This window comes from Myodes glareolus, chromosome 8, assembly GCF_982192425.1.
Source record: "Myodes glareolus chromosome 8, mMyoGla1.1, whole genome shotgun sequence".
Classification (NCBI taxonomy): domain Eukaryota; kingdom Metazoa; phylum Chordata; class Mammalia; order Rodentia; family Cricetidae; genus Myodes; species Myodes glareolus.
The window spans coordinates 108,170,704-108,180,726 of record NC_142033.1 but is presented as its reverse complement, the minus strand read 5'-3'; the positions used below and the strand labels follow the sequence as shown (position 1 = coordinate 108,180,726).

Here is a 10,023-nt window from a genome sequence, read left to right as displayed (position 1 = left end):
GCTGGGGTGTCTGTGGGTGGAGGGACCTCCTGTCACCTCCCTTCTCAAGTGCAAGATATTCACACACGTACACACACCACCCAGTCCGTGAGAATGCGCTCCATCTCCATCGCTTTTTAAAGACAGGGTCTCTCTATGTAGTACAGACCATTCTGGAACATACTATGCAGAACAGGCTGGCCTCGAACTCACCGAGAGCCAACCGACCCCCACCTCCCCAATGCTGGCATTAAACTCTCAGACCATGTCACTTTTTAAATTAGTTAACTAATTTGTATGTGTGGAGGGGAGGGTTGAGGCAGGAGAATTGCTTTGAGTCATCCTGAACTACAGAGTAAAACCCTGTTTCAAAGTCCAAAAACGGGGAGCTAGACAAACAGCTCAGGCTTAAAGGACGCTTGCACATCCCAACTCCCCCCCCCTCCCCTACACAGGCTCAAACCTGAGAAAAAAACATGCCAACGTGGCGGCGCAGGTGTCTCTGGAGGTGGAGACAGGGGTGTCAGAACTTCAAGCCAGGCCGCTTATGAAGCCATCACACAACACAACAGGTTGATGGAGGTCAGGATAATGGAGGGGAGTGTGTCCCAGGACAAAGGCTCAGCGGCAAGCACCTTTACCCACTTCGCCATCTCGCCGACCCACCCCCATTTCTTCGTCCCTTGGGGTCCAGGCACAAAGGAGCAGAAAGCGTGGCTGTTGCAGCACGAGCTTTATTTACTGGTGCTGTAGGGAAAAGGGACACGGGGTTCACCAAGGAGGACAGGGGCAGGATCAGTCGCGCCCCTTTCCCCCACGGGGCTTCTGTCTGGGTCGGTCGTCACGGTCGTGGAGTCGCCGGGGAGCCCAGGCCTGCTGCTTCTCGTGCTCGAGTTCCCTGGAGGACCGCGTCCACGGCCGATGGCCTCCTTTGCGCGCCTCCCAGCGCTGGGACAGAGATTGGCGGGGCTCCCTGGTGACCCAGGGCCTCTCCTCCTTCCTGGGCTTCTTTCTCCTCAGCTTCTCCTCCTTTAGCTTCTCTCCTTTCTTTGACTTTTTCCTCGGCCTCTCCTGGGACCCTCGGCCACCAAGGGGTGCGCACTCCTCCCCAGAGGCCTCTGGGGTGGACCCCCCGGGCTCCCCCTGGGTTTCTGCTTCTGTAGCCTCAGGCTTGTCCTGCTTCTGTACCTGGGGCTCGGGTGGCCCAGGCATGGGCTCAGGAGGCCCGGATGGGGGCACCAAGAGCGGGGGCTTAGGCTGCGGAAAGACAAGGTGTGTTCTTGGGGTCCCCGCCCATCTCCCCACAGGCCCGGCCTTCTTTTTCCTGGAAAGCAGCCCCATCAGGTGAAGGCCCAGGAAGAAAGGCTTACCGCGGGCGCCTCTGGTTTCTTGGGTGGAGGACTGGGCGGGACCCGGTGCTGAGGGACTTCCACCGCCACCTCCCCAGCCACCGCGTCTGAAAGTCAGTCGGTCGGGGTTGGAGGACAGAGCGCATCCTGCTTATCCTCCCACTCAGCCCCAGAACAACCCACTTCAGCCATCTACCGCACGCTCCTGCCACCGGGATACCCCCTCCTCCTAGAGACCCCCGTTTTCTCTTCTCTCCTCTCTCCTCTCTCCCTCTCTCTCCTCTCTCTCTCTCTTCTCTCCTCTCTCTCTCCCTCTTTCCTCTCCTCTCTCCCTCTCTCCTCTCCTCTCTCCCTCTCCTCTCTCCCTCCCTCTCCTCTCTCCCTCTCCTCTCTCCCTCCCTCTCCTCTCTCCCTCTCTCTCCTCTCTCTCCCTCCCTCTCTCTCTTCTCTCCCTCTCTCCCTCTCTCTCCCTCTCTCCTCTCTCTCTCCCTCTCTCCTCTCCTCTCTCCCTCTCTCTCCTCTCTCTCCCTCTCTCCTCTCTCTCTCTCCCTCTCTCTCTTCTCTCCCTCTCTCCCTCTCTCCCCCTCTCTCTGCATGGGAGTGTCTAGCCCTGGGGTGGACTATGTAGGACCCTTCTCTACTGAAGGAGTGAGAACCAGGTTCAGTCTCACATGCCCGTCATTCTGGCTGGAGAATGCTGAGACAGGAGGATTGCCATGAGACCCAGGCTAATCTGTGTTATATAAAGTAGCCCTTGACTCAAAAACAAACAAAAAAAGCCTGGGTTTAAAGTGTACTCCTGTCATTCTAGCTTTTGGGAGTTCAAAGCAGGGAGATCAGAGGCCAGCCTGGGCTATATAGAAAGCTTGAGGCCAGCCTGGACTATATGAAACTTTGTCTCAAAAAAAAAAAAAAAAAGTCTGGGTGTGGTACAGAGGGAGGTGAATTTCTCTGAGTCTACAGAGGCCAGCCAAAGATACACAGTGAGACTCTGGCTCAAAATGAATGAATGAATGAATGAATGAATGAGTGAATGCATGCCAGTTGAGCCCAGAGCACCCCAAAGGCAGGCTTGGAAACCTAGGTGTGACCATGCGACTCACAGGCTATTCCCGAGGTAGGGAGAGGGTTGTAGGAACAGTGGAATCACTGCCCGCACATGGCTGCAGGGAATGCACCCCACTCCTTTGGAGAGGACTCTCACTGTCCCTACCCCTGCTGCAGGCCAATCCGTCCTCTGCAAAGCTCACCCTGACACAGCTGGACAGCCGAGCCCAGCAGTGCCACCAGTGAGGCCAGCACCAGGCACTTGTTGAGCGTCAGGTCTCCCCAAGGCAGGTCGTCACTAGGTGGTGGCGGTGGCAGTGGCTTCAAGGGGGGCGCAGCCTGCAACTTTCTGCGTGCGGGAATGCTCCGGGGGCCTGCGGAGACAAGCGTTTGGTCGCCTGTGGCTCCTGCCCCGCCCCAGGGTGCACCTAGTTCCTTGCAGGTCCATCCCCGCCCACTCGTCCTCCCTGAGCAAACCCACTTGTCCCAGCTTTAGGCATCCCTTTGCTGGTTCCCAGGTCCTCCTGGGCCACGAGCTCTTTCTCCGCAATGCCAGCAGTCACTGGGTCCTGGAGGACCTGTAGGGTGTCAGAAACACGCGGGATATCAGTCCAGATTTCCCGGGGAGGGGGCTGTGGAACACCACCTCCCCACAAGCGGGTTGTAGTGATTCATTCTGTAATCTCAACACCCAGGAGGTCGAGACACAACCCTTAGTAAAGGAGAAAGCAGATTCAAGGAAGATGGCCTCTGATCTCTTGCTGTACATGTTCACATACACGTATAAATAATTATATATATGTATATGTGTATGCATATATAGACATGCAGATAAGTACAGATATATGCATGTGTATATATGCAAGTATATAAAACACATACATGTATATACATACATATATACAAATATGTATACACATACATACACATTAGAAGTTGGAGAGATGGCTCAGTGGTTATAGCACAGGCAGCTCTCACAGAGAACCCATGTTCCATTCCCAGCACCCACGGGGCAGCTCACAACCACCTGTAATTCCAGTTCCAGAGGATCCGATGCCCCCTTCTGGTTTCTGAGGGCATCAGATACCCATGTATGCAGGCAAAACACATAAAAAAGATAAAAATTAAATACAAATCAACATCCATAAACATAAAACAAAAATGAAGAAAAAAAAACTTTTCTTCTTGTTTTTGAGACAGGGTTTCTCTGTGTAGCCCTGCAGTCCTGGAACTCCCTCTGTAGACCAGGCTGGTCTCAAACTCACAGAGATCCACCTGCCTCTGCTTCCGGAGTGCTGGGATTAAAGGCGTGCGCCACCACTGACCAACTGGAAAAAAATTTTTTAAAGGAAGCTGGGGTTGTAGCTCCCCCAGCACTATACACACCAGGTCTGACAGTGCCTGCCTGTCACCCCAGGACTTGGAAAGGGGGTGCAAGGCTCAGAGCTCAGGATCATTCCTGAGATTTGAGTTCGAAGACAGCCTGGGCTACATGAGACCCTAACTCAAAAATAAAGAAAGAAGGAAGGGAGGGAGGGAGGGAGGGAGGGAGGGAGGGAGGGAGGGAAAAAGAGAGAGGGAGGGAGGAAGGGAGGGAAGGAGGGAGGAAGGGAAGGAGGAAGAAAGGGACAGAGGGAAGGAGGGAGGGAGGGAGGGAGGGAGGGAGGAAGAGAGGGAGGTAAGAAGAGAGGTGGTGAAGAACGGAGACAGCCATTCCTTTAGCAGCCTGTCCCCAGATTCCAGGGCCAGCTACTCACAGGTGTCCAGCGACTAGAGTCCACCAGCCTGGATGCCCCTGTTGTTGAAACAGATGAAGAATCAAAACGGTAGGGCATTTACCACCCCTGACCATCTCCACCCCATCCTCCACCCACACACCGCCAGGCAATTTGCAGCTTCCTGTACAAATGACAAGGGACATGGGGCTCAGAGATGCAGCAATGTCTCCTTGTAGCTTCCAACCCAGAACCTAGGAACCAACCCCTAAAAGCGCTTGTCTCGGACCAGGCTGGGAGATTAAGTGTTGGTCTCCAAAGCGGAGCAACCAGGCTCTCCCATCAGTCGCGGTACCTTGTGCCCTGCCGTCTGGCCGCCGGCCTGAGCTTGGCTCCTCCAGTAACGAGAAGTCATCGCTGGGGAAGCAGCTGCCCAGGCCCCCATCCGGATCGTCCAAGCCTCTGGCTGTCATGAGGACTGCAGAGTGGGCAGGGAGTCAGGACGTCAGGACGTGGTCTTACCTAATCTTTGCCTTCACTGGAGGAATTCTTGCTCCTTTTATTTTGTTTTTTCAAGACAGGTTTTCTCTGTGTATCCTTGGCTGTCCTGGAACTCACTCTGTAGACCAGGCTGACCTCAAACTCACAGAGATCCGCCTGCCTCTGAGTCCAGAGTGCTGGGATTAAAGGTGTGCGCCACATGCTGGGCAGAAATTCATACTCTTGCATGACTTCAGCATTTCCTTGGGACCCCTTCCCCCAACCGTGGGAAGACCCCCAGAGTCCATCAGTACAGCAAGGAACAAAACCAAGGTCCTGAGAGGCCCAGAGCTCACCCAAGACTACACAGGAATGAACCCAAGGCCCATGCTGGAGCCCTGCTCTGCAGAGCCAGCTCAAATTCTCTGAGACCATAGGCTATTTTTATCGGGTGTCTCACGCCAGCAGGAGAGGTCAGTCTGGCAGCCCAACCCCTCCCCAGACTCTTGCTCCCAGTCTACCAGAGCAGGCTTCCTAGCACTGAACCCCCTAGCTGAAGCCTCAACGGCCCGCCCAGTCTAGCCCTCAGTGTGACAGCGGAGGGGCAGACGGGGTCCTGAGGATTTTCCAATCACGGCACCAGCCTTCTTGCCCCGGTTTTTATAGGGCACACAGAGAAACTGGGACCAGGGGCTCTGCTCAGCTGGATGCCAGACACAGGTTTAGTTTATGGGGAGGAGGGGGGCAATACATGGCCACTGGCTGCCCCCTGTATCTCCATGCCCCGACAGAAACACTTTAAAAATAGGAAGGGTATGAGCCAGCAAGATGGCTCAACGGGTACAAGAGCTTGCAGCCAAACCTGATAATCTGAATTCAATCCTCCAATCACCTCCCTTTGTAAGGGGCGTGGTTTTGAGACAGGGTTCCCTGTGTAGCGCTGGCTGTCCTGAAACTCACTCTGTAGACCAGGCTGGTCTTGAACTCACAGAGATCTGCCTGCCTCTGCCTCCCGAGTGCTGGGATTAAAGGCTAGCCGCGGCCGGGCCCTTCAATCTCCACCACCCTCAGCTGGAAGGAAAGGCTGGAGTCCTCAGGTTGTCTTCTGCTGCCCGCGCGTGCCCCTCAGCACATACCTTCTCTTGTCCACTTACAAAAACTAAAAAATTTAAAATATCATTTAAAAGTGAAATAAAAGTAAAACCATAGAAGAAGTTTCCTCTCTTGGGGGACGGGACCCAAACACAGGTGAGGCAGGGAATTTGGCCCCTCCCTTAATGTGGGGGTTGGTCATTGGAATAGGGGACCCTAAGGGACCTCAGGGATCCCTTACCAAGCTCTAGGAGCCACAACCCTATCCAGGTTCCCCCGCAGCCCCTCTTACCCTACAGTCTCCGAGCTGGGCCTGACAATCAAGATAGCACAGGGACCGGTGGTCTGTGACTGACAGCAACAGGTGTCCAGAGACAGCTGCTGGGGACCAATTGGAGAGCGCCAGTGAGCCAGGAGGAGGGCTTTTCACGGGGTCACTGGGAGGGTGGCTGCCACCCACAGCCGCCTCCAGCAATAAACCTGGTTTGGTGCTCTAGTGTCAGAGGTCGCAGCCCAGTGGCAGCCTCTGACCGGTGGCCGGCTTACCCCTACCCTGAGTTCTAGTCTGACTCAACTATTTTCCAGTGGCTCTCGGTTTCTTTTTAGACTGTTCAATTTAAATTATTATTTTTTTTTTGTGGTAATGAGGATTGAATGCAGAACCTCAGTCATTCACTGGGGGGATTCTGGGCGTGGCTCCACCCTAACCACACCTCCAGCCCCTCACTGGGGGATTCAAGGCGGGGCTCCACCCTGACCATGCTCCCAGCCCCTCACTGGGGGATTCAAGGTAAATACTGTGGGCACAGTGACACAAAAATGTCATCACTAACACATCAGGGAATGAGCGAATGGAGTCAGGGTTAGACTTCCTGAGCTGAAATCATCTTACAGTGACTGGTAAACAGGCTTCTTGAGGAATCCTGGTTCAGAGCCTGAGTTTCCTTCGGTGCAAAGTGAGATTTCTTCCTAGGTGGTGCTGAGACAGAAATGGCATCACTTCCTTAGGACTGATTTCCTCCAGCGGAAATAGTGCCACTTGCTGGGAACCTGCATTTCTGCATTTCTGCTCACGAGGCTGAGGATCAGATTGGTGACGCATTTCACCCATGACTTTATTATCTGCCTATGTAGTCACTTATTCAAACAACAAACACAGTGCAGCGCACCCCAGCAATATGGAAATTATTGTTACTGTTGTTATCAATACTATAGTTGTTACTTTTTTTACATTAATTTATTTTGTGTAAGCAGCCACCCACACTAGGGAGCTCGTGTGGAGGAGAGAGGATAGCTTTCAGGGTCTGTTCCCTGGTTCTGGCCTCCCACCATGCGGACTGAACTCAGGTCATCGGGCTTCGCTGGGTGAAGACGCTTGCCGACAACAAGCTTGATGCCAGGTGCAGTCCGTAATCCTGGATGACCTGGAACCAGGCTGACTTTGAGCCTGCCACGTTTGCCTCTCAAGTTACATAGCTGCCAGCTTTTGTTGTGAGACAGGGTGTAAAGTGAAAGCTGGAAAAGATTCCACTTCTGTGCTGGGCCCTTTGGGGACCTTGAACTACACCCCAACCCCCAGGATAAGCTAAGGCCATAAGACCCTCTTTAGGGGAGTATTAGCTAACAGGGAAACAAAGTTGCTGGCTGCAGCCCATCCCCCACCCTACTTCCCCCAACAGCTGGGCAATATTTCGAGCAGCCCCTGCGGTTAGCACAGGGTCAGCAGATGTCTGGAGGATGTAACCAGGGTGCTGTTGCTATGCCCCTTAGATACTAATATCCTATCAGGAACTAACAGCTGAGCTTTACCTCACCTGTAGCCAATTGTGATATAGGAGAAGTAATTTTTATTTTGAGACTGTAACCTTGTGACTGCATTGTGGTTTTCATCTTTATAAACCCCTTGCAATAGTAGACAGGGTGCTTCTCCCTCCATCTGCTGTGTCGAACTGTGAGGCAGAGGACCTGTGCTAGCCTGTACTTAATAAACAAAACCTTGATTTTGCATCCGGAAGTGTGGCTCCATGGTGCTCTTCTTGGAAGTATCTTGGATTCAAGTACACCATAAAGTAGCAGAGGCTAGCCCAGGACTCACTATGCGGCTGAGGCTGGTCTTAAATTGTTCATCCTTCTTCCTCTGCCCCCCAATAGAAAGAATGACAGCTATACACGACTATTCTGGGTGGTTAGGTTTTTAGCATATGTCTGATGAGTTTATCTAAATTTTTCTATTATAAAAAAACTTGGAGCTGGGCAGTGGTAGTGCACACCTTTAATCTCAGCACTTGGGAGGCAGAGGCAGGCAAAAATCTTCATGAGTTCAAGGTCAGCCTGGTTTACAGAATGTGCCAGGACACATTCCAAAACTACACAGAGAAATTCTGTCTTAAAAAACAAACAAACAAACAACAACAACAAAAAAACCCAAAAAACTCAGGAGTCAAATATTTGGGTAAAAACCTGGGGTTTTTTGTTTGTTTGTTTGTTTTCTTGTTTGTTTCAGTTTGGGTTTTTTGTTTGTGTTTTTCGTTTGTTTTTCGATACAGGGTTTCTCTGTAGTTTTCTGGAGCCTGTCCTGGAACTCGCTCTGTAGACCAGGCTGGCCTCGAACTCACAGAGATCCGCCAGCTTCTGCCTTCTGAGTGCTGGGATTAAAGGCATGTGCCACGACCACCCAGCAAAAAAAAACAAAAACAAAACAAACAAACAAACAAACAAAAAAACACCTGATTGTCCTTCTCTCTCTTTTCCCCAAATTCAAAAGGGCCTGCAAAACTCTCTAAGGCCCTTTGTAGGCACAGGGCCATTGGTAATGAAAAGTCCCCAGACTATCTTGATACAAAATATACAGCTTTAATAAACAGAAGTAAGACTTACAACAGCTTACGCCAGAATCCAAATGATCTGTACGGATGGACGCAGGAGCCAGGCGAAAAAGAGAGCTAGCAGAGAGCTTGCTAGGTTTATAGGCAGGCTTTAGCCTGAGGGCGGCATGCCCCAAAAACAGAATATGATTGGCTGAACTCCCCTATCATCTCCCCCTTTTTTTCTAAAATAAGACAGAACCAAACCAAATACAACTACAAACAATAGAAGCAAATAATAAATCGAACGTTACAAACAACAAACAATGTTAAGCAAGAAACATATAACAAAAGTTCTGCTAAACATTCTATCTCAGGGAGTCTAAATAATGTAGATGGTAACTGCAACTATCTAATCTTCAACTCCATCAAAGATCTGAGAAGGGAAATAATTTTACTCAAGCAGCCTGGAAGTACAAGCGGGAAACTTCCGAAATGTGCAACGAATGGAAGAGACAACTGAATACCTGGGCAATCACCCAAAGTCTCGCATGCAATGTTGAGTCAACCAACTTTGGCTAAGGCCTGATGTAACTGACATGCCATTTTTCAAAGGCAAAAAATCTTTTAGGACTCTCTCATCCTGTCTTGGCAAGATAAGACAATCCTGCTTTTATCCATTTACGGATATTCTGTAATTCTGTCAGTGGTTGAGGTATGGGCTTTTTCTTTGCCCAAAGGCCAGTTCTGCCAGGAAGAAGACAAGCTCCATGTGGAGTGTCTTTGGTGCTCAACGTTCTCTTGGAAGTAGAGCGGTGATGCCAGGAGCGATTGTGTCTCACTACTATAGAACTATGAGTTAGATTAAAGGCCATTTTCCACAGCACTTCAAAGAGGTTGAAGATTATACTATCTATACTAAGTATAATCTCTATGCACCTAAATAACCTGATTAGCCTAAATATAAATATAATAAACATATATGACTATTGATTTCTATCTAACTTGAAGACTAAGAGAATGAACAACTGTGCAATGAGTGAGGACAATGACCTCCAAATGTAAACAATGTGTATAAATATCTTAATCAGAGGTAGGAATGTAAATATATGTATATATATTAATACAAATAGAGGTAGAAACATACTCACATACAACATTCAATATATCAATGTACAAAAATCAACACTGATACAATTTTCTAAAAACAATAACTCACAAATACTGTGTGGCGCGCCCCTTGACCAGCAAGCAGGAACGACCACGAAATAGAGAATTCTTCCCAAATCACCACTTTATTGGAGCCACTCGGTTGAAGGGGGAATGGGGAACGAGAGAGAGAGCGAAAAGCCAAGCGGCAGCTGCTTTTCTAGGGTGGAGTGTAGGTACACAGGTTCCCCATTTTTCCCGAGGCGCTTTGCAGGGCTGTTCTGCTTCCTGGTTCCACTGCATCAGCTTGAGGGTGTAGCATAGAACTGCCCTCTCTTGTTATGTTAATTTCACCTACGGCCCAAGGGTGTAGCTCAGAGAGAACTCTCCCTCTACTGTCATGGTAAT

At 50.6% G+C, this 10,023-nt stretch overlaps 1 protein-coding gene across 2 annotated transcripts; it reads right to left on the bottom strand.

Moving 5' to 3' along the window:
* Nucleotides 1–697: 697 nt before the first annotated feature.
* Jsrp1 (junctional sarcoplasmic reticulum protein 1) lies at nt 698–6,065 on the bottom strand. Of its 2 annotated transcripts, XM_087909369.1 has the most exons (8): nt 5,955–6,065; nt 5,531–5,729; nt 4,446–4,568; nt 4,133–4,170; nt 2,857–2,953; nt 2,579–2,749; nt 1,350–1,435; nt 698–1,236 (listed from the first exon to the last, which is right to left on the bottom strand). In XM_087909369.1, exons 3-8 carry the CDS (start codon nt 4,561–4,563, stop codon nt 775–777), a joined length of 972 nt encoding a protein of 323 aa, XP_087765495.1. In that variant the 5' UTR covers nt 4,564–4,568; nt 5,531–5,729; nt 5,955–6,065; the 3' UTR covers nt 698–774. The 2 variants fall into 2 exon arrangements, with proteins under 2 accessions (XP_087765495.1, XP_087765494.1); XM_087909368.1 differs by lacking the exons at nt 5,531–5,729; nt 5,955–6,065 and adding an exon at nt 4,927–5,041.
* Nucleotides 6,066–10,023: the final 3,958 nt, after the last annotated feature.

Excerpts from the sequence above, each read along its gene's own strand:
- Jsrp1 (XM_087909368.1), bottom strand. The coding sequence starts at position 5,005 with ATGGTCTCAGAGAATTTGAGCTGGCTCTGCAGAGCAGGGCTCCAGCAT. Across the intron at positions 4,171-4,445 it reads GCCAGACGGCAGGGCACAAG|GGGCATCCAGGCTGGTGGAC; the intron begins GTACCGCGACTG and ends TTTCAACAACAG. Across the intron at positions 1,237-1,349 it reads AGAAACCAGAGGCGCCCGCG|CCTAAGCCCCCGCTCTTGGT; the intron begins GTAAGCCTTTCT and ends GTCTTTCCGCAG.